A 24,481-nucleotide genomic window follows, 5' to 3' on the forward strand; every position below is an offset into this window, starting at 1 on the left:
GTGCTGGCCCGGGTCCAGGTTAGTTTGTTTATTGTGCTGGCCCGGGTTAGTTTGTTTATTGTGCTGGCCCGGGCCCAGGTTAGTTAGTTTGTTTATTGTGCTGACCCAGGCCTGGGTTAGTTTGTTAATTGGGTTAGTTTGTTTGTTTATTGGCCTGTGTTAGTTGTTTATTGTGCTGGCCTGGGTTAGTTTATTATTGTGCTGGCCTGGGTTAGTTTGTTTATTGTGCTTGCCTGGGTTAGTTTTGTTTATTGCGCTCGCCTGGCCCTGGCCGGGTTTAGCATAGGCAAAAAAAACACTGAGCTGAAGACTGTGTGCTGTGAGGCATGGTAGAGAGACAGGATGGTGGTAGGAACTGGGCGTAATTCACTGCTCATCTTCTCATTGGCAGTGGATGGGGTGAGGATCCGCCTTACAGTATCATCGTCATCATCATTTTATAACCCTTTGAGAAAGCATAGATGCAGGACTGTTGATTGAATTGAGTATCTAGGATGTAGGCTATTAAAGCAGTCTTACAGAAGTTGAGTCCCACCCCTAAATCCACAGTTAATCAGATCACTAGTGACAATTAGACAACAAGCCATAAGGACTCTGGACCACTAGCACGGCTTGTCAGTCACTCACTGGCACCGCTGCAACCCATCTGAAGAAGTGTATTTCACATTGACTAATCCTCCAATAATCCTCCTTTCCTGATAGCGCTAAGCTATTGTCTATTTAATACATTTAGTACAACTATGGTGGAATCGGTGCTGGTGAAGTGATAGAGATAAGAGAGCTTTAGAGAATATTGGGACTGGATTGTGCTAAGTTACTCAGCCAATGAACTGATTCCCTGATTCAGAGGACCCATTTCCTCATCAGTAGGGCCAGATGACACCTTCTGTCGGTTTCTTGCTGATTCAATTCTGATATATTCAGTCGCTGAAACAATGTGTGTTAGTGTCAGCAGTGTAGTAGTGTAGTCAGCCCTAGTCATCCTTAGATCCATCACTAGTCTCAGTGCTACTGCTAACCTTTGAGAGCTGGAGATGTCAGTCCCCTAGCTGCTGCTAATGACACTCAGCGTTAGAGCACCCAGAGACAAAGCTACTGAAGTGTGTGTGTGTGCATCAAACTGTCACGCCCCCTCCCCCCACCCAAAGCCCCTGGCTCCCCTTTTGCAGCGTACATTCAGAGATTTAACCCAGAGAGAGGGAGAGAGAGCGCCTCACTTTACAGCCCTAAACCGCCCCCGGCTCTCCACCAAAGCTCCTGTATCCATGGCAACGCTAAGATGGGATCCATTCAGCTCTCACCCATTGGCTCGTCTGTCTGTCATTGTAGAGTGCTGAGGGAGACGAAGCCGAGGTAGGAGGGACTCTATGTGTCTGTAAATGCCTACCTATCCCCCTAGTGTGGATGGAATAAATATACACTGACTGTACAAAACATTAAGGACACCTTCTCTTTCCATGATATAGACTGACCAGGTGAATCCTGGTGAAAGCTATGATCCCTTATTGATGTCACTTGTTGAATACACTTCAATCAGTGTCAATCAAGGGGTGGAGACGGATTAAAGAAGGATTTTTAAGCCCTGAGACATGGATATACAGTGGCAAGAAAAAGTATGTGAACCCTTTAGAATGACCTGGATTTCTGCGTAACGTCAATAGTCACAACAATATCCAAACACTGTACTTAAACTAATAACACACTAATTATTGTATTTTTCTTGTCTATATTGAGTTTGCTATTCACAAGAAGCATTGCCTGATGTGAACCTTGCCTTGAACAAAAGAGATCTCAGAAGACCTAAGATTTAGAATTGTTGACTTGCATAAAGCTGGAAAGTGTTACAAATGCATCTCTAAAAGCCTTGATGTTAATCAGTCCACGGTAAGACAAATTGTCCATAAATGGAGAAATTTCAATACCGTTGCTACTCTCCCTAGGAGTGGCCGTCCTGCAAAGATGACTGCAAGAGCAGTGAATGCTCAATTTTTTTTGTAACCTTTTATTTAACTAGGCAAGACAGTTAAGAACAAATTCTTATTTTCAATGATGACCTAGGAACAGTGGGTTATCTGCCTTGTTCAGGGTTAATGAGGTTAATAAGAATCCCAGAGTGTCAGCTAAAGACTTACAGAAATCTCTGGAACATGTGACCATCTCTGTTGACGAGTCTACGATACGTAAAACACTAAACAAGAATAGTGTTCATAGGAGAACACCACGGAAGAAGCCACTGTTGTCCAAAGAACCCAATTGCTGCACGTCTGAAGTTTGCAAAAAAACACCTGGATGTTCCATAGCGCTTCTGGCAAAATATTCTGTGGACAGATTAAACTAAAGTTGAGTTGTTTGGAAGGAACACACAACTCTATGTGTCGAGAAAAAAAATGTCACAGCATACCAACATCAAAACCTCATCCCAATTGTAAAGTATGGTGGAGGGAGCATCATGGTTTGGGGCTGCTTCAGGGCCTGAACAGCTTGCTATCATTGACAGAAAAATGAATTCCCAAGTTTATCAAGACATTTTACAGGAGAATGTAAGGCTATCTGCCCGCCAATTGAAGCTCAACAGAAGTTGGGTGATGCAACAGGACAACAACTCAAAACACAGAAGTAAATCAACAACAGAATGGCTTCAACATAAGAAAATACGCCTTCTGGAGTGGCCCAGTCAGAGTCCTGACCTCAACCGATTTTAAAATGCTGTGCCATGACCTCGAGTGCGGTTCACACCAGACATCCTAAGAATATTGCTGAACTGAAACAGTTTTGTAAAGATCAATGGTCCAAAATTCCTCCTGACTATTGTGCAGGTCTGATCCGCAACTACAGAAAACATTTGGTTGAGTTTATTTCTGCCATTTGAGTTTGAGTTTTTATTTTATTTTACAGGGACAGTGCACATTAATCAACGTTTCAGTAAAAGTGCCGGTTTTAGCCAGCCGGCTAATTTTCAACCACAGTCCCTGGGCAGGTTATTAAAAACAATTAAAATATAGACAATCATTGAACAGTGAGCACATGCAGAGCAACATAGAACAAGCAAGACATAGCATACTGACAGCGCAACATAGAACAAGCAAGACATAGCATACTGACAGCGCAACATAGGACAAGCAAGACATAGCATACTGACAGAGCAACATAGAACAAAAAGCAGCAAGACAAAATTCATAAAAGCAACAGTTTTCACACCTCACAAGCTACAGACAACAGACATGGAAAGCGGCAATACACAGCTAAGGATTATGTTCACAAATCTGATTGACCTTTACCCATATATTCATACATTTTGTGAAAGTGTGATATGTGGTGCAGTTATGTGTGTCTGATGGCAGTGTATTCCAGACATGGGAAGCTCTCACAGAGAAAGCGGATTTACTAAAGATGCTTATCCTTAAGGGAACTATTACAGTCACCTCTCATGGCAGACCCTTGTGGATCTGCTGCCATATGTTTGGGTTTTCTGTTTAACAAAAATACTGAGTGGAGGATGAGCCAGGCCATTTAGGATCTTGAATACAAGACATGCGTCAGTGTATTGCACAAGATTTTCCCAACTCAGGAGCTCATGCTTTCTGAGGATGTAACAGTGATGATGGCTATTGGGCTTCCTATCAAGCACTTTGAGAGCCTGTTTGTAGACAGACTGAATAGGTTTTAATGTTGTACAGCAAGCTTGGGCCCTACTAGTCAAGCAGTATGTTAAGTGGGAGAGTATCATAGATTTGAAGTACAGTTTTGCTACCTCTGTAGTCAAACAATTTCGTATAAATCGGAAATTAGCTAGGTTGAATTTGGTTATCTGAATGACCTTTTTCACATGCTTTTAAAAAGAGGTTGGAATCAAGTATGATGCCAAGGTACTTAAAATCAGATACCACCTGGAGCTTCTCCCCTGACACATAGACATCTGGCTCAGTAGCATCTGTTTCCCTCTTTGTGAAGAACATGCAAACAGATTTTTTCACATTGAGATGCAAACATGAGTCACCGAGCCACTTTGTAACCTGGACCATTACAGTAGTGAGTTCTTGTGCAGCTTGTTGTTTGCTCTTTGCATGCACATATATCACTGTATCATCTGCATACATTTGAACTTCAGACCCAGTACAGACAGAAGGCAGATCATTAATGTACAGGCTGAACAGGAGGGGCCCCAGTATTGACCCTTGGGGCATGCCCACATCATAGCTAAGAGTGGGCGACAGCTCATTGCTCACTCTGACACACTGAGCTCTGCCTTCAAGGTATGATTTCATCCATCTCAAAGCATCGGGGGAAAAGTTGAACTTGGACAATTTTGTGATGAGAATCTCATGATTAACAGTATCAAAAGCCTTCCTTAGGTCCAGAAACACAGCCCCGACAACCAGTGTCAACCAGTTATTAAATCCAAGGGTTCACATACTTTTTCCAACCAACACTGTGAATGTTTACGCAGTATTTTGAATAGAGACATGAAAACCTATAATTGTTTGTGTGTTATTAGTTTAAGCAGACTGTGTATTGTTGTGACCTAGATGAAGATCAGATAAAATTGTATGACCAATTTTATGCAGAAATCCAGGTAATTCCAAAGGGTAATTACCAGGTAATTCCACATACTTTTTCTTGCCACTGTAGTATGAGGGTGAATGGGCAAGACACAATGTAAGTGCCTTTGAACAGGGTATGGTAGTAGGTGCCAGGCCCAGGTGCACCAGTTTGTGTAAAGAACTGCAACGCTGCTGTGTTTTTCACACTCAACAGTGTCATGACGCTGGCCTGGGGGTAGGTTTATGACAGTCATAAATACCTCTCCCCCCTTTTTTCCTCTCTCTACCCTACTGATGTGACTATTGAAAATCCCTTGGTTAACACAAAGATTCTGGGAACATCAGAAGGTGGGGGGAAATGAACCATATTTTGGTAATCCAACCAGTTGAACATATGCGTTGGTACTTAATGAATATGATGTCAGTTCGGTTGTCATCTGAGACATTCTCATTAATGATAGGATGACATAAACGGTACAGTGGAAAGTCTACACATTATCGTTATCAGATTCACATGGAATTGTTGTACAATTTAAATGGTTGAATATACAATTATTGGTGAAAAGATTACATGTAATTTTAGCTTCCAAATGAGAGATTTGGGTTTTCATAAGGTTAGGGCTCTGCTCAATCAGTGGCCCGCCCTTGTGGAGACACATGGGTTATAAAACTATGAAACACACCTTTCTCCCTCCACTATATAAGCCCTTGAGGAAAATGTAACCTCCTGTTGTGAGGACGACGGTCCATACGTTAAAAAGGACTAACATGTCAACTACAGAACTAAGCCAACCTCAGCGTGAGCTTTGGTTGTGAATGGTATGAACTTTGAACTCTTATTCACTAAAGAAGTGAGACATCCTAGCCGTTGAGTTAGCAACAGCAGCTGTAAACATGGGCTAGGAAAGGACAGACAGAGTATCCCGTCTACCACCCAATGACGACACTACAACGTTTCCCGTTCGCCACTAGAGACACTCTTCAAAGGACTCTGTTGGGCAACACGGCCTTCCATCTACCACCAACCTATTGAAGCGCAGCTCAGTGTAAATATTTATAGCATTTTCCTTTTCCAATGTATGATTAATTCTGTGTATATGAAATTCTGTGTGATTAGTTAGGTATTTAGTAAATAAAGAATTAAACCCAATTTTGTATTGCTGATTCAACTTGTTAGCCAGGGTTCGTGAACATAACCAAGAATGTACAACTTTCAGATGAGACTGAATTAAGGTGACGATTAATATTGAGTGCTATTGTTGTAAAATATTACTAGGTCTTTAAGAGTTTATTCGGAAGATAACAGCTCTATAAATATTATTTTGTGGTGCACCGACTTTCTAGTTAATTACATTTACATGATTAGCTCAATCAGGTAATATTAATTACAGAGAAAGGATTTTATAGAATAGCATGTCATATCACTTAATCCGGCATAGCCAAAGACACGACAACAGTTTCCTATGTGTATCAAGAATGGTCCACCACCCGAAGAACATCCAGCCAACTTCACACAACTGGGAAACATTGGAGGCAACATGGGCCAGCATCCCTGTGGAACGCTTTGCTTTGAGGCTGTTCTGAGGGCAAAAGGTGGCGGCTGAACTCAATATTAGGAAGGTGGCGGTAATGTTTTGTACACTCACTGTACACTCTTACACTGGAGTGGACAATGTAGAGGGTCAGGAATTATGTTGTCACACGTAGTAACCCTTCCTGTATTGATTTGAAGATCTCTTATCGTTCCCCTCGTCCTGAGCTTTGGATTTAAGACGCGGCAAGTCGATTTGCCCTCTCTCTCTCTATCTCCCTTTCTGCTCCCTCTCTCTCACGTGTCTCCCTTCTGAGTCTGAGGAGGAAAGATTTCAGTATCGTATTATAAAAGCTTATTGCTCCTGGAAGAGTCCCTGAGTGCCTCTTCCTCTCTCTAGCATTCTCTTGATGTCTCTCTCTCTCTCTCAATTCCATTCAATTCAAGGGGATTTATTGGCATGGGAAATGTATGTTAACATTACCAAAGCAAGTGAAGTAGATAATATACAAAAGTGAAATACACAATACAAATTAACAGTAAACATTACACTCACAGAAGTTCCAAAATAATAATGACATTACAAATGTCATATGTATATAGACTGTGTTGTAACGATGTACAAATGGTTAAAGTACAACAGGGAAAATAAATAAGCATAAATATGGTTTGCATTTACATTGGTGTTTTGTTCTTCACTGGTTACCCTTTTCTTGTGGCAAACAGGTCACAATTCTTGTTGCTGTGATGGCACACTGTGGTATTTCACCCAGTAGATATGGGAGTTTATCAAAATCGGGTTTGTTTTCAAATTCTTTGTGGATCTGTGTAATATGGGGGAAATGTGTCTCTAATATGGTCATACATTGGGCAGGAAGTTAGGAAGTGCAGCTCAGTTTCCACCATATTTTGTGGGCAGTGTGCACATAGCCTGTCATCTCTTGAGCCAGGTCTGTCTACAGCGGCCTTTCTCAATAGCAAGGCTATGCTCACTGAGTCTGTAGATAGTCAAAGCTTTTCTTAAGTTTGGGTCAGTCACAGTGGTCAGGCATTCTGCCACTGTGTACTCTCTGTTTAGGGCCAAATAGCATTCTAGTCTGCTCTGTTTTTTTGTTAATTCTTTCCAATGTGTCAAGTAATTATCTTTTTGTTTTCATTATTTGGTTGTGTCTAATTGTGCTGTGTCTAATTGTGCTGTCCTGGACCAGCTTGCTTAGGGGACTCTTCTCCAGGTTGATGACTTTATGGAAGGTTTGGGAATCGCTTCCTTTTAGATGGTTTTAGAATTTAACCTTTCTGATCTCCCCATCCCGGATCCGGGTTCGTGAATACAGACTCAAGCTCATTACCATAACGCAACGTTAACTATTCATGAAAATCGCAAATGAAATGAAATAAATATGCTAGCTCTCAAGCTTAGCCTTTTGTTAACAACACTGTCATCTCAGATTTTCAAAATATGCTTCTCAACCATTGCAAAACAAGCATTTGTGTAACAGTATTGATGGCTAACGTAACATTTAGCATTAGCATTCAGCTGGCAACATTTACACAAAAAAACAGAAAAGCATTCAAAAAAATCATTTACCTTTGAAGAACTTCAGATGTTTTCAATGAGGAGACTCTCAGATAGCAAATGTTCAGTTTTTCCTGAAAGATTATTTGTTTAGGACAAATCGCTCCGTTTTCTGCGTCACGTTTAGCTATGAAAAAACCCCTGTATCCAGGATTGTGTAAATCTATCAGCAAGCTCATTAGCATAACACAACGTTAACTATTTATGAAAATCGCAAATGAAATGAAATAAATATGCCATCTCTCAAGCTTAGCCTTTTGTAAACAACACTGTCATCTCAGATTTTCAAAATATGCTTCTCAACCATAGGAAAACAATCATTTGTGTAAAAGTAGCTAGCTAGAGTTAGCATTTCGCGTTAGCATTTAGCGTTAGCATTAGCGTTAGCATCCAGCACGCAACATTAACAAAAACATAAAAGCCTTCAAATAAAATCATTTACCTTTGAAGAACTTCTGATGTTTTCAATGAGGATACTCTCAGTTAGATAGCAGATGCTCAGTTTTTCCAAAAAGATTCCTTGTGTATTAGAAATAGCTCCGTTTTATACATCACATTTGGCTACCAAAAAAAATCCATAAATTCAGTCCTCAAAACGCAAACTTTTTTCCAAATTAACTCCATAATATCGACTGAAAACATGGCAAACGTTGTTTAGAATCAATCCTCAAGGTGTTTTTCACATATCTCTTCATTGATACATCGTTCTTGGACACATGCTTTCTCTCCTGAATCCCAGGAGAAAATGACCGCACCTGAAGATTACGCACAAATTTAGACAAAGGACACCGGGCGGACCTCTGGAAAATGTAGTCTCTTATGGCCAATCTTCCAATGATATGCCTACAAATACGTCACAATGCTGCTAAGACCTTGGGCGAACGACAGAAAGTGTAGGCTCATTCCTTGCGCAATCACAGCCATATAAGGAGAGAATGGAAAACAGAGCTTCAGAAATTCTGCTAATTCCTGGGTGATGCATCATCTTGGTTTCGCCTGTAGAATGAGTTCTGGGGCACTTACAGACAAAATCTTTGCAGATTCTGAAACTTCAGAGTGTTTTCTTTCCAAAACTGTCAAGAATATGCATAGTCGAGCATCTTTTCGTGACAAAATATCGCGCTTAAAACGGGAACGTTTTTTATCCAAAAATGAAATAGCGCCCCTAGAGCTCTAATTAACGACTGTTTTCTGAATTTTGATAATCAGCGGGTATCGGCCTAATTCCGCTCTGCATGCATTATTTGGTGTTCTACATTGTACACGGAGGATATTTTTTGCAGAATTCTGCATGCAGAGTCTCAGTTTGATGTTTGTCCCATTTTGTGAATTTTTGGTTGGTGAGCAGACCCCAGACCTCCCAATCATGAAGGGCAATGGGTTCTGTAACTGATTCATGTATTTTTAGCCAGATCCTAATTGGTATGTCAAATTTTATGTTCCTTTTGATGGCATAGAATGCCCTTCTTGCCTTGTCTCTCAGATTGTTCACAGCTTTGTGGAAGTTACCTGTGGCGCTAATGTTTAGGCCAAGGTATGCATAGTTTTTTGTGTGCTCTAGGGCAACGGTGTCTAGATGTAATTTTTATTTGTGGTCCTGGTGACTGGACCTTTTTTGGAACATCATTATCCAGGTCTGGCAGAATCTGTGCAGAAGATATACAGTTGAAGTCGGATGTTTACATACACTTAGGTTGGAGTCATTAAAACTCGTTTTTTTAACCACTCCACAAATGTATTGTTAACAAACTATAGTTTTGGCAAGTCGTTTAGGACATCCACTTTGTGCACGACACAAGTAATTTTTCAAACTATTGTTTACTGACAGATAATTTCACGTATCATTCACTGAATCACAATTTCATGGGACCACACAGCTATCATACCGCACAGGAAGGAGACCCGTTCTGTCTCCTAGAGATGAACGTACGTTGGTGTGAAAAGTGCAAATCAATCCCAGAACAACAGCACCACGGGAGTGGCAGCATCATGTTGTGGGGGTGCTTTGCTGCAGGAGGGGCTGATGCACTTCACTTAAAAGATGGCTTCATGAGGAAGGAAAATTGCGTGGATATATTGAGGAAACATCTCAAGACATCAGTCTTGAGGAAGTTAAAGCTTGGTCGCAAATGGTTCTTCCAAATGGATAATGACCCCAAGCATACTCCAAAGTTGTGGCAAAATGGCTTACGGACAACAAAGTCAAGGTATTGGAGTGGCCATCACAAAGCCCTGACCTCAATCCTATAGAACATTTGTGGGCAGAACTGAAAAAGTGTGTGCGAACAAGGAGGCCTACAAACCTGACTAAGTTACATCTGTCAGGAGGAATTGGCCAAAATTCACCCAACTTGTTGTGGGAAGCTTGTGGAGGGCTACCTGAAACGTTTGACCCAAGTTAAACCATTTGTAGGCTATGCTACCAAATACTAATTGAGTGTATGCAAACTTCTGACCCACTGGGAATGTGATGAAAGAAAATAAAAGCTTAAATAAATAATTTGCTCTACTATTATTCTTACATTTCACATTCTTCAAATAAAGTAGTGATCCTAAATGACAAAAAAACAGATCATCAGCAAACAGTAGACATTTGACTTCAGATTCTAGTAGGGTGCTTTACCATCACCAATTCGTTGATATATATGTTAAAGAGGGTGGGGCTTAAGCTGCATCCCTGTCTCACCCCACAGCCCTGTGGGAAGAAAATTGTGTGTTTTTTTGTGTGCCAATTTTAACCTCACACGTGCTGTTTGTGTTTATAGATTTGATAATGTTATGTTTTTCCACCAACACTGTCGAAGATGAGGTTGATGACGTTCCCATTTTTATAATAGTCAGCAAAAAGTGTCTCTTGATTTTCCATAAGGAGCTTCATTTTGTGATATTTTCTTGCCTTATCATTCTTTACATACACAGGGTACTGTATTTTAATTACCGCTGAACAGCGGGAGGTAGCTTCTAAGGCCTCTCCATTTGGTTGGAGTACACTCCTGCCATTGTTGGGCTAAAGGGCTTTGACACCTCTCACTTGACACGTCAGTGCTAATTGAAGTTGTATCAAGCTTGGCAGACTTAATTTAGCATTCAATCCTTATATTATATTTACCCTTTTATTTTGCTAGTCAAGTCAGAACATTCTTGTTCTTAAAAAAAGTTAACTGCCTTGTTCAGGGGCAGAACGAGAGATTTTGACCTTGTCAGCTCGGGGATTCGATCTTGCAACCTTTCGGTTACTAGTCCAACGCTCTAACCACTAGGCTATCTGCCGCCCCAAAAAGTAATATAATGTATTTTTCTTGGCTTTTGGAAATAAAATATAGCTTCAGACTAAACAGTACTCTCTCAGTTCCTGGTTGGACGGTGTTTCCAGGTTTCTGTTGTTTTCCAGAGCATTTACTGTATAGCGTTGGAATAATAATCTTGGGTAGTTTTAATTTAAGCCTTCCAGGTAATTCCGTCCAAAATCAGGTTGTAGGTTTTGAGTCTCTATCTCTCTCTTAAGCTTAGTGAGGGTCTTCTTCAGCAAAAAGCTTTGGTGTTATCTCACACTGCTCTTCATAGGCAGCTAGGGTACCTTAACAAACACATCGCAGGAGGATGGGAAGAAGAGACGACAAACAATGGGCTCACCCCAAAGTTGTTTCTATTCTTGCAAGTCGGGTTCTGAAGTTCACAAACTAGCTATTTCCCTTGTTCAACATACCTCTGGTAAATAGAAGAGTGCTGTCCTAATCAGGGCATAATTCACTTTTTGATCCAACAGCCATCCACCAGCCACTCAGATTTCATTAACAGTCAAAATCAGCTAAAATTACACCAAAAAACGGATGAGCATGCTTCTAAAACAATACATGTAAGAAGTAATGTGGTATATAGTTTAATATAATTTTTTGGTGACCTGAGTCTTTTAACCTAAATATCACAGATGAGACATATTTAGGAGTCATGCTTGTGCCTGTGAGATTGTCTGACTAATAGAATTGTCTTCTCTTCCCTAACTCAAACATAGAAAAATAACCTAGCTTGTGAACAAAACAATGTAAATAGCCAGAGACAAAATCTCACTTTAATAGACTTTCGTTTCAAGTCAATTAGACCAACTTTTATTCCTGTGTGCAGCGCTTCTGAAACGGAATCTTTCACTCAGCTCTTCACGTGCGCACAGTGTTGCAGAGCAAGGTGGAATGGGCTATATAGGATTTGTAGTTCTTTGATTTTGTGCGATTAATTTACCAGCTAAGAAACAAAACAGCAGAAATACAGAAATAAACAGAAACTGCAGCATTCATTTTACTGTTAATGTGATCATACTTGACTATTTTATCTCAGGCAGAACTCACTCTGGGAGGAATTGATTTAGCAGGAAGCTTTCTGAAAATGTTGCTTAGTAATTAGTTTAATTTTGAAGCTTTTTAATGAACTTTGGTTATTATCTTTGGTAGTTGTAATAGTATCTCTTATGTGGGGTTTAGATTTCTTGCTAAGTGACACAGGAAGTAATGGTGTGTCTATCTCTGTGTTTTGCTCCACATAGTGTCATTCACTGATGGTTGACACTAATGGATTACTGATGATGGTCATGAGGATGATTGAGATGATTCTTGTAACACCCCTTCCTTAGGCCACACTTGGACCATTCCAAGTCTTTCTGCGAACACAGGGGACATTGGAACAGAGCTTGTAATGCAATACCAGTTTTCTCCTTGTGATGGACAGAACCTCCTCCCCACCTTCCATCCCCTCTGATCCCAGGATCAGGCCCTCTCCCCGGGTCTCGACTTCTCTAAAGAACCCTAAGCCCAGCTGAGGCATGGAGGCAGCTTTCACCAGGCCTGGTGGTTGTCAAAGCTATAGGGAAATGAACACAGTGTGGTTCCTGCTCCCTGTTGACAGATGGGAGGAGTGAGGTTTAAAATAATTTGGTGAACGTTGTATTTTCTAAATGTGAACGGATCAAAGTGGGTGGGTACAGAGATTGAGGAGTAACCCTGCAGGATCAGTGTTTGGACTGACCAACACTGTTCTTGCTTCATCCCACTGTCCTTCTGTGTAGGTGGAGGAGGTGGTGGATGTGGGGACGTTTTCTGAGGAGGACATCCACATCCCCAGTATCTACATCCACAGGATCATCAAGGGAGACTGCTACGAGAAGAGGATAGAGGTGGGCCTCCAAACACCACAATGGATTCATACTTAAAGTTGCAAAGTTCTGCTAACTTTCCCAAAATTCCAAGGTTTTCCAGAAATCCCGGTTGGAAGATTCCCGGAACTAGGACATAATAAGCAGGAATTCTGGGATTCTCCACCCAGGATTTCTGTAAAACATGGGCATTTTGGTAAAGTTACTGGACTTCCTGCAACCCTACTTAAACAGTAACACAGTCACTAGTTTGAGTCATAATGGTACTAGAGGGGCAGAGAGTGCTGATGACATCATCAACTTTGTCCAAATATTACAGGAAGTCCTCTATAGTTCATCCCTTCCAGACCCATCAGAGTCCAATAGGGAAGTCTGTGTAATCAATTGGTACTAAGCAGAGAAGAATGAATTGACTGTCTCTCTCTACACTCTCCAGAGGCGCACAGTGCAGAAGGACCTAGCAGAGAAGCCCAAACCAAAGAAGGACTCCGACATTTTACGAGAGCGGATCATTCGCAGAGCAGCCCTGGAGTTTGAGGATGGGATGTATGGTATTCTTGAACATGAAGTGGGACTCCATCGACCCAATCGTCATTGATCTTGTGATATCTGAACAAAAGACAGCTTAATAGTTTTTAAAAAACTTGCCGCTATGAATATCTTTGAGAAACTAAACCTATCAGCTTACCCAGGCTTTGGCATTTGTAGTGCAGAATTAGAATGAGATCAGGGTACTGTATGTCTGTAATGTATTCAAAGTGTATGTTCTTTAACATGAACCACTGTCAGCTAACCTGGGAATCGGCATCCCCATGCTGGCCAGCAACTTCATCCAACCAGACATCACTGTCCACCTGCAGAGTGAGAACGGAATTCTGGGATTGGTAAAACCCTCATTTGAATCTATGTCATAGTAACACCATAGTAACCTGGTTGACAACAGGTGTTGGGACTCACGTTTGAAACATGCCAGGTTCCTAACAAAACATTGTGGAGATTGCAACCATCTGACGTTTTTTCTCCCATTCATTTTTTTTCTCATCAATTCTGTTGTCAGAGAAATGAAAGCAGAAATATGCTAATGCTCATTTGTGAAAATGTTCCCCCCAATTATGAGTGTCAGGTTAAGTGATGTGGTGTCAAAAGCTCCCTTGGGCTATAGAGAAACAGGGCCGGTTCCTTTGTTGAAGAGATAACTTATTAGATGAGACATTTATTTTTTCTTTGATTGTGTCTGTTGGTCAGGTTTGATGTGTATAGTGATGTGTGTTGTCTATACAGGGCTGATCTGTGAAAGAGACCTTGGTCTCAGCATGACTCCCTGTCAAAATAAAGGTTGTGAGATCATGCTGGGGTTGAGTGACCAATAGAATCCAAAACTACTGTGATGAATGCGTGTGTGACATCTTTGCGTGATGAATGTGTGTGTTTCATGTAGGGCCCCTACCCCACAGAAGACGAAGTGGATGCTGACCTCATCAATGCCGGTAAGGGAAGATATCTATATACAGTGCCTTGCGAAAGTATTCGGCCCCCTTGAACTTTGCGACCTTTTGCCAAATTTCAGGCTTCAAACATTAAGATATAAAACTGTATTTTTTTGTGAAGAATCAACAACAAGTGGGACACAATCATGAAGTGGAACGACATTTATTGGATATTTCAAACTTTTTTAACAAATCAAAAACTGAAAAATTGGGCGTGCAAAATTATTCAGCCCTCTTAAGTTAATACTTTGTAGCGCCACCTTTTGCTACGATTACAGCTGTAAGTCGCTTGGGGTATGTCTCTATCAGTTTTGCACATCGAGAGACTGAATTTTTTTCCCATTCCTCCTTGCAAAACAGCTCGAGCTCAGTGAGGTTGGATGGAGAGCATTTGTGAACAGCAGTTTTCAGTTCTTTCCACAGATTCTCGATTTGATTCAGGTCTGGACTTTGACTTGGCCATTCTAACACCTGGATATGTTTATTTTTTAACCATTCCATTGTAGATTTTGCTTTATGTTTTGGATCATTGTCTTGTTGGAAGACAAATCTCTGTCCCAGTCTCAGGTCTTTTGCAGACTCCATCAGGTTTTCTTCCAGAATGGTCCTGTATTTGGCTCCATCCATCTTCCCATCAATTTTAACCATCTTCCCTGTGCCTGCTGAAGAAAAGCAGGCCCAAACCATGATGCTGCCACCACCATGTTTGACAGTGGGGATGGTGTGTTCAGCTGTGTTGCTTTTACGCCAAACATAACGTTTTGCATTGTTGCCAAAAAAGTTCAATTTTGGTTTCATCAGTTTTTGATTTGTTAAAAAAGTTTGAAATATCCAATATATGTCGTTCCACTTCATGATTGTGTCCCACTTGTTGTTGATTCTTCACAAAAACATACAGTTTTATATCTTTATGTTTGAAGCCTGAAATGTGGCAAAAGGTCGCAAAGTTCAAGGGGGCCGAATACTTTTGCAAGGCACTGTATGTATATATATATATGTATATATACACATATATATATACACATATATATACATACATACATACATACATACATACATACATACATACATACACACACACACACACACACACACACACACACACACTATGTTTATGAGATATGTGGACATTTCCCGTGTGTATGCAGGTAAAGAAACGGTGACTGTGCTTCCAGGGGCTTCCTACTTCTCCAGTGATGAGTCGTTTGCCATGATCAGAGGGTAAGGACATTGTCACAGTCTATTATCTATTCTATTTGTGATCTCACTCACCATGCAGTTTGAAGTGAGTTCACAGAATTTTGCAACCCTATTTGAGCATTAAACCAGAACTCTAGGGGGCTAGGGTGTTATAACATAACTCTAGGGGGCTAGGGTGTTATAACATAACTCTAGGGTAGGGTTGTTATAACAGAACTCTAGGGTAGGGTTGTTATAACAGAACTCTAGGGGGGTAGGGGTGTTGTAACAGAACTCTAGGGGGGTAGGGGTGTTATAACCGAACTCTTGGGGGCTAGGGGTGTTATAACCGAACTCTTGGGGGCTAGGGGTGTTATAACAGAACTCTAGGGGGTAGGGGTGTTATAACCGAAAAGAACAGTGATGAAGGAAATGGGTGGACTCCAATCAAGTTATAGAAACAAGGCACTGCATCTCAATGCTAGTGGCGTCACTACAGACCCTGGTTAGTTCCCGGGCTGTATCACAACTGGACGTGATTGGGAGTCCCATAGGGCGGCCCAGTGTCATCTGGATTCGAGTAGGGTTTGGCCGGGGTAGGCCGTCATTGTAAAATAAGAATTTGTTCTTAACTGACTTGCCTAGTTAAATAAATGTTATCAATGAAAACAGGATGCACTGGAGCTAAATTTTGCGTCTCATAGCAAAGGGTCTGAATACTATATAAGGTATTTCTGTTTATTTTTTTTATACATTTGCACTTTTTTCACTTTGTCATTGTGGGTTATGCTGTGTAGATTGATGAGGGAAAAACAACGTGGAAAAAAGGAACGGTCTGAACACTTTCCTTATGCACTGTATACACTGAGTGTACAAAACATTAGGAACACTTTCCTAATGCACTGTATACACTGAGTGTACAAAACATTAGGAACACTTTCCTAATGCACTGTATAGACTGAGTGTTCCTCATGCACTGGAGACACTGAGTGTACAAAACATTAGGAACACTTTCCTAATGCACTGTATACACTGAGTGTTCCTAATGCACTGTATACACTGAGTGTTCCTCATGCACTGGAGACACTGAGTGTACAAAACATTAGGAACACTTTCCTAATGCACTGTATACACTGAGTGTACAAAACATTAGGAACACTTTCCTAATGCACTGTATACACTGAGTGTACAAAACATTAGGAACACTTTCCTAATGCACTGTATACACTGAGTGTACAAAACATTAGGAACACTTTCCTAATATTGAGTTGCACCCCCTCTTGCCCTCAGAACAGCCTCAATTCGCCAGGGCATGGACTCTATAAGGTATCCAAAACGTTCCACATGGATGCTGGCCCATGTTGACTCCAGTGGTTCTAACAGTTGTCAAGTTGTCTGGACCATTCTTGATACACACAGGAAACTGTGTGCATTGTTGCTGTTCTTGTCACACTCAAACCGGTGCGCCTGGCACCTACTACCATACCCCGTTCAAAGGCACTGAAATCTTTTGTCTTGCCCATTCATCCTCTGAATGGCACACATACACAATCCATGTCTCAAGGCCTAAAAATCCTTTAACCTGTTTCCTCCCCTTCATCTACACCGATTGATTTGAATTGGATTTAACAAGTGACATCAATAAGGGATCATATCTTTCACCTGGTCAGTCTGTCATGGAGAGAGCAGTTATTAATGTTTTGTACTCTCAGTGTACAGTAGATTGATTGATAAGGTGATTGTTTGTCATCTCTCTGCAGTGGTCACATCAACCTGACGATGCTGGGAGCCATGCAGGTGTCTAAGACGGGAGACCTGGCCAACTGGATGATCCCGGTACGAGCATCACCATAGTTACTCTCTGTCAGTGTTTCCCCTAGCATTACTTTAGCAGGACGGGCCCCGCTGGGTATCTCTGTTACCCCTGCCTGCAAATGTTGCCCTCTATTGGTCTCAATAGAACATGGTTGTTTGCTCAATCAATCAGATGTATTTCATAAAGCTTTTTTTACATCAGCAGTTGCCACAAAGTGCTTATACAGATACCCTGTCTAAAACCCCAAAGAGCAAGCAATGCAGATGTAGAATCACGGTGGCTAGGAAAAACTCCATAGAAAGGCTGGAACCTAGGAAGAAACCTAGAGAGGAACCAGACTCTGAGTCCTCTTCTGGCTGTGCTGGGTAGAGAGGAACCAGGCTCTGAGGGGTTACCCTGTCCCTTGCTCCTTACCCTGTCCCTTGCCCCTTACCCTGTCCCTTGCCCTGTCCCTTATCGTGTTCTTTGTTCCTTTCCATGTTCCTTAACCTGTCCCTTACCCTGTCCCTTGCCCCTTACCCTGTCCCTTGCCCCTTACCTTGTTCCTTACCATGTCCCTTACCCTGCCCCTTGCTCCTTACCCTGTCCCTTGCTCCTTACCCTGTCCCTTGTTCCTTACCCTGCCCCTTACCTTGTTCCTTACTCTGTCCCATGTTCCTTACCCTGCCCCTTACCTTGTTCCTTACCCTGCCCCTTACCTGGTCCTTACCATGTTCATTACCCTGTCCCATGTTCCTTACCCTGCCCCTTACCTTGTTCCTTACCCTGTCCCTTACCCCTTACCCTGTCCCTTACCCTGCCCCTTACCTTGTTCCCTGTCCCTTACCCCTTACCCTGTCCCTTACCCCTTACCCTGTCCCTTACCCTGTCCCTTGCCCTGTCCCTTGCCCTGTCCCTTGCCCTGTCCCTTGCCCCTTACCCTGTCCCTTGTCCCTTACCCTGTCCCTTACCCTGTCCCTTACCCTGCCCCTTACCCTGCCCCTTACCTTGTCCCTTACCCTGCCCCTTACCTTGTCCCTTACCCTGTCCCTTGTCCCTTACCCTGTCCCTTGTCCCTCACCCTGCCCCTTACCTTGTCCCTTACCCTGCCCCTTACCTTGTTCCTTACCCTGCCCCTTACCTTGTTCCTTACCCTGCCCCTTACCTTGTCCCTTACCCTGCACCTTACCTTGTTCCTTACCCTGTCTCTTGCCCCTTTTCCCTTGCCCCTTACCCTGTCCCTTGCTCCTTACCCTGTCCCTTGCTCCTTACCCTGCCCCTCACCTTGTCCCCTGTGTGTTACCCTGTCCCTTACCCTGTCCCTTACCCCTTACCCTGTCCCTTACCCCTTACCCTGTCCCTTACCCTGTCCCTTACCCCTTACCCTGTCCCTTGCCCCTTACCCTGTCCCTTGCCCTGTCCCTTGCCCCTTACCCTGTCCCTTGTCCCTTACCCTGTCCCTTACCCTGTCCCTTACCCTGTCCCTTACCCTGTCCCTTACCCTGCCCCTTACCTTGTCCCTTACCCTGCCCCTTACCTTGTCCCTTACCCTGTCCCTTGTCCCTTACCCTGTCCCTTGTCCCTCACCCTGCCCCTTACCTTGTCCCTTACCCTGCCCCTTACCTTGTTCCTTACCCTGCCCCTTACCTTGTTCCTTACCCTGCCCCTTACCTTGTCCCTTACCCTGCATCTTACCTTGTTCCTTACCCTGTCTCTTGCCCCTTTTCCCTTGCCCCTTACCCTGTCCCTTGCTCCTTACCCTGTCCCTTGCTCCTTACCCTGCCCCTCACCTTGTCCCCTGTGTGTTACCCTGTCCCTTCCCCTTACCCTGTCCCTTGCTCCTTACCCTGCCCCTTGCTCCTTAACCTGTCCCTTACCCTGCCCCTTGCTCCTTACCCTGCCCCTTACCCTGTCCCTTACCCTGTCCCTTACCCTGTTCCTTGTCCCTTACCCTGTTCCTTGTCCCTTACCCTGTCCCTTGTCCCTAATCCTGCCCCTTACCTTGTTCCTTACCATGTTCCTTACCCTGTCCCTTGTCCCTTACCCTGCCCCTTATCTTGTCCCTTACCCTGCCCCTTACCTTGTTCCTTACCCTGCCCCTTACCTTGTCCCTTACCCTGCCCCTTACCTTGTTCCTTACCCTGCCCCTTACATTGTCCCTTACCCTGCACCTTACCTTGTTCCTTACCCTGTCTCTTGCCCCTTTTCCCTTGCTCCTTACCCTGTCCCTTGCTCCTTACCCTGCCCATCACCTTGTCCCCTGTGTGTTACCCTGTCCCTTGCCCCTTACCCTGTCCCTTGCTCCTGCCCCTTGCTCCTTAACCTGTCCCTTACCCTGTCCCTTGCCCCTCACCCTGCCCCTTGCTCCTTACCCTGCCCCTTGCTCCTTAACCTGTCCCTTACCCTGTCCCTTGCCCCTTACCCTGTCCCTTGCTCCTTACCCTGCCCCTTGCTCCTTAACCTGTCCCTTACCCTGTCCCTTGCCCCTTACCCTGCCCCTTGCTCCTTACCCTGCCCCTTGCTCCTTAACCTGTCCCTTACCCTGCCCCTCACCTTGTCCCCTGCGTGTTACCCTGTCCCCTGCGTGTTACCCTGTCCCTTTCTCCTTACCCTGTCCCTTTCTCCTTACCCTGTCCCTTGCTCCTTACCCTGTCCCTTGCTCCTTACCCTGTCCCTTGCTCCTTACCCTGTCTCTTGCTCCTTACCATGTCCCTTACCCTGCCTCTTACACTGGTCCTTACCCTGTCCCTTGCTCCTTAACCTGTCCCTTGCCCCTTACACTGGTCCTTACCCTATCTCCTGCCTCTTGGTCTATAGTTATGACCTGTATTATAGCAATGGGGAGCTGTAATGTAGTGATTTCTCAGTAGGTTACAGTTATTACCTGAGGGCTTAGCAGGTCAACGGGCTGTACCCACTTCCAGACTCTCAGCCAACAAGGTCAAGTAGCAGTGCACAGACAGGTCTGATGGATGTTAGTCATTAGACTCACAGCCCCTGATGCAGGGAAGCCTAGCAACACCATCCACAGAGCTACCGGAAGCTGGAGAGGCTGACGGCAGGAACACGCTCAACACAAAATGCACATTGGGCATGGTTTGCTTTTGTTTATGTTCAACTGTTGAGTATGTTCTTGTCTTAATAATAAGAGAAGTAGAGGGGATAGGCAGATAGACAGGCATGCAGACAGATGGAGGGCTGGGAACTATAAGCCCTTGGCAAAATACCAGATTTGGGTGTAGAATGGTCAAATGACACAGATTAAGCCCAATCCTGGACTAAAAAGCAAAATCCCTATTTAAAAAAAGTTGCATGCCTTTTTGTCCAGGACCAGGCTTAAAGGGATACTTTGGGATTTTGGCAATGAGGCCCTTTATCTATGTAACGCAATGACTGGAAATCTATGGAATACCAGCAGACCCTATATAGTCATTATGCCTATGCTAGTTAGCAATTGCACTAGTTCGCAACTTCCTTTAAACTGCACAGAGAGAGAACTGGTATCCATGAGTTCATCTGACTCTGAGGAAGAAGATAAAGGCCCTCATTGCTAAAACCTGAAGTATCCTGTTTATCTGTGTCCTGGAAACTAGACCTAAGTGTATTATACTGTTATTAATCAGCTCTCTTAGCTTTCCATTAGCTCTTTTTGTCTTTTGTAATTGATAATTAGCTGCTAACTTGATTAACTGTGTTGTTTGACTTATTTGTCTTAATGGTGATGACACAAGGCACTGGACACAACAGAGCTACATACACTACCGGTCAAACGTTTTAGAACACCTACTCATTGAAGGGTTGCACTATTTTCTACATTGTAGAGTAAGAGTGAAGACATCAGAACTATGAAATAACACATATAGAATCATGTAGTAACCAATAAAGTGTTAAACGGAAGGGCAGCTGGGTAGCCTAGTGGTTAGAGCGTTGGCCTAGTAACCGGAAGGTTGCAAGTTCAAACCCCCGAGCTGACAAAGTACAAATCAGTCGTTCTGCCCCTGAACAGGCAGTTAACCCACTCTTCCTAGGCCATCATTGAAAATAAGAATTTGTTCTTAACTGACTTGCCTAGTTAAATAAAGGTAAAATAAAATTTAAAAAATCAACATGTATTTTATATTTGAGATTCTTCAAATAGCGCCACCTGATGACAGCTTTGCACACTCTTGGCCTTTTCTCAATCAGCTTCACCTGGAATGCTTTTCCAACAGTCTTGAAAGAGTTCCCACATATGCTGAGCACTTGTTGGCTTCTTTTCCTTCACTCCGCGGTCCGACTCATCTCAAACCATCTCAATTTGGTTGAGGTCGGGGATTGTGGAGGTCAGGTCATCTGATGCAGCACTCCATCATTCTCCTTCTTGGTAAAATAGCCCTAAATACAGTCTGTGCCTGTATTTAGTTGTCATGCTAGTGAGGGCTGAGAAGCCACTCTCACATAGGTGCGTGGTTGCAAAGAGCATCAGTGTCTTAACAGCGCGATTTGCCAAGGCAAGAAACTGAGCGCAGCCCAATCCAGAAATCTGGCAGTGGCTTCTGATTAAATTCAATTTCCACAGAACCGCATGTTGCAATTTCGATGAGGCTCTTTTGTTCCGATATCGGTAAGTGGACTGGAGGCAGGGCATGAAAGAGATAACGAATCCAGTTGTTTGTGTCATCCATTGCAGGAAAGTATCTGCGTAATTGCGCACCCAGCTCACTCCGGCGCTTCGCTATATCACATTTGTTTTTATTTTATTTCACCTTTATTTAACCAGGTTGGCTAGTTGAGAACAATTTCTCATTTGCAACTGCGACCTGGCCAAGGTAAAGCAAAGCAGTTCGACACATACAACAACACAGAGTTACACATGGAATAAACAAACATACAATCAATAATACATTAGAAAAGTCTATATACATGTGCAAACGAGGTAGGACAATAGAGGCAAGGCAATAAATAGGCCATGGTGGCAAAGTAATTACAATATAGCAATTAAACACTGGAATGGTAGAATGTGCAGAAGATGGATGTGCCAGTAGAGATACTGGTGTGCAAAGGAGCAAGATAAATAAATACAGTATGGGGATGAGGTATATTGGATGGGCTATTTACAGATGAGCAAGATAAATAAATACATAAATTCAGTATGGGGATGAGGTATATTGGATGCGCTATTTACGGATGAGCTATGTACAGATGCAGTGATCTGTGAGCTGCTCTGACAGCTGGTGCTTAAAGCTAGTGAGGGAGGTAAGAGTCTCCAGCTTTAGTGATTTTTGCAGTTCGAGAGGCGGCCAAAGGAAGAATTTGCTTTGGGGATGACCAGTGAGATATACCTGCTGGAGCATGTCCTACGGGTGGGTGCCTCTATGGTGACCAGTGAGCTGAGATAAGGCCGGGCTTTACCTAGCAGAGACTTGTAGATGACCTGGAGCCAGTGGGTTTGGCAACGAGTATGAAGCGAGTGTAAGCCAACGAGAGCGTACATGTCGCAGTGGTGGGTGGTATATGGGGTTTTGGTGACAAAACAAATGGCACTGTGATAGACTGCAACCAATTTGTTGAGTAGAGTGTTGGAGGCTATTTTGTAAATGAGATCGCCTAAGTCGAGGATCGGTAGGATGGTCAGTTTTATGAGGGTATGTTTGGCAGCATGAGTGAAGGGTGCTTTGTTGCGAAATAGGAAGCCGATTCTAGATTTAATTTTGGATTGGAGATGTTTAATGTGAGTCTGGAAGGAGAGTTTACAGTCTAACCAGACACCTAGGTATTTGTAGTTGTCCACATATTCTAAGTAGGAACCGTCCAGAGTAGTGATGCTGGACGGGCGTGCAGGTATGTGCAGCGATCGGTTGAAGAGCATGCATTTAGTTTTACTTGCATTTAAGGGCAGTTGGAGGCCACGGAAGGGGAGCTGTATGGCATCGAAGCTCATCTGGAGGTTAGTTAACACAGTGTCCAAAGAAGGGCCAGAGGTATACAGAATGGTACCGTCTGCGTAGAGGCGGTTCAAGGAATCACCAGCAGCAAGAGCGACGTCATTGATGTATACAGAGAAGAGTCTGCCTGAGAATTGAACTCTGTGGCACCCCCATAGAGACTGCCAGAGGTCCTGACAACAGGCCCTCCGATTTGACACACTGAACTCTATCAGTGTAGTTGGTGAACCAGACGAGGCAATTATTTGAGAAACCAAGGCTGTTGAGTCTGCCAATAAGGATGTTGTGATTGACAGAGTCGAAAGCCTTGGCCAGGTCGACGAATACGGCTACACAGTAATGTCTCTTATCGATGGCGGGTATGATATTGTTTAGGACCTTGAGCGTGGCTGAGGTGCACCCATGACCAGCTATGAAACCAGGTTGCATAGCGGAGAAGGTTCGGTGGAATTCGAAATGGTCGGTAATCTGTTTGTTAACTTGGCTTTCGAAGACCTTAGAAAGGCAGGGTAGAATGCTGTTCATCGGCTACAGCTCGGCATTCAACACCATAGTACCCTCCAAGCTCGTCATCAAGCTCGAGACCCTGGGTCTCGACCCCGCCCTGTGCAACTGGGTACTGGACTTCCTGACGGGCCGCCCCCAGGTGGTGAGGGTAGGCAACAACATCTCCTCCCCGCTGATCCTCAACACTGGGGCCCCACAAGGGTGCGTTCTGAGCCCTCTCCTGTACTCCCTGTTCACCCACGACTGCGTGGCCACGCACGCCTCCAACTCAATCATCAAGTTTGCGGACGACACAACAGTGGTAGGCTTGATTACCAACAACGACGAGACGGCCTACAGGGAGGAGGTGAGGGCCCTCAGAGTGTGGTGTCAGGAAAATAACCTCACACTCAACGTCAACAAAACTAAGAAGATGATTGTGGACTTCAGGAAACAGCAGAGGGAACACCCCCCTATCCACATCGATGGAACAGTAGTGGAGAGGGTAGCAAGTTTTAAGTTCCTCGGCATACACATCACAGACAAACTGAATTGGTCCACTCACACAGACAGCATTGTGAAGAAGGCACAGCAGCGCCTCTTCAACCTCAGGAGGCTGAAGAAATTTGGCTTGTCACCAAAAGCACTTACAAACTTCTACAGATGCACAATCGAGAGCATCCTGTCGGGCTGTATCACCGCCTGGTACGGCAACTGCTCCGCCCTCAACCGTAAGGCTCTCCAGAGGGTAGTGAGGTCTGCACAACGCATCACCGGGGGCAAACTACCTGCCCTCCAGGACACCTACACCACCCGATG

General features: G+C 43.6%; 1 protein-coding gene across 1 annotated transcript in view; it reads left to right on the forward strand.

Annotated features, from left to right (window-relative positions):
* The window catches only part of LOC110535107 (succinyl-CoA:3-ketoacid coenzyme A transferase 1, mitochondrial), a 99,976-nt gene that overhangs the window by 33,847 nt on the left and 41,648 nt on the right, over positions 1–24,481 (forward strand). Inside the window, exons 8-13 of the mRNA XM_036936256.1 lie at positions 12,705–12,812; positions 13,228–13,342; positions 13,581–13,675; positions 14,230–14,278; positions 15,427–15,499; positions 17,218–17,293. Coding sequence (XP_036792151.1) covers positions 12,705–12,812; positions 13,228–13,342; positions 13,581–13,675; positions 14,230–14,278; positions 15,427–15,499; positions 17,218–17,293 — 516 coding nt within the window. The remainder of the gene's footprint in view (positions 1–12,704; positions 12,813–13,227; positions 13,343–13,580; positions 13,676–14,229; positions 14,279–15,426; positions 15,500–17,217; positions 17,294–24,481) is intronic.

Source organism: Oncorhynchus mykiss, chromosome 11 (assembly GCF_013265735.2).
Source record: "Oncorhynchus mykiss isolate Arlee chromosome 11, USDA_OmykA_1.1, whole genome shotgun sequence".
NCBI classification, from domain to species: domain Eukaryota; kingdom Metazoa; phylum Chordata; class Actinopteri; order Salmoniformes; family Salmonidae; genus Oncorhynchus; species Oncorhynchus mykiss.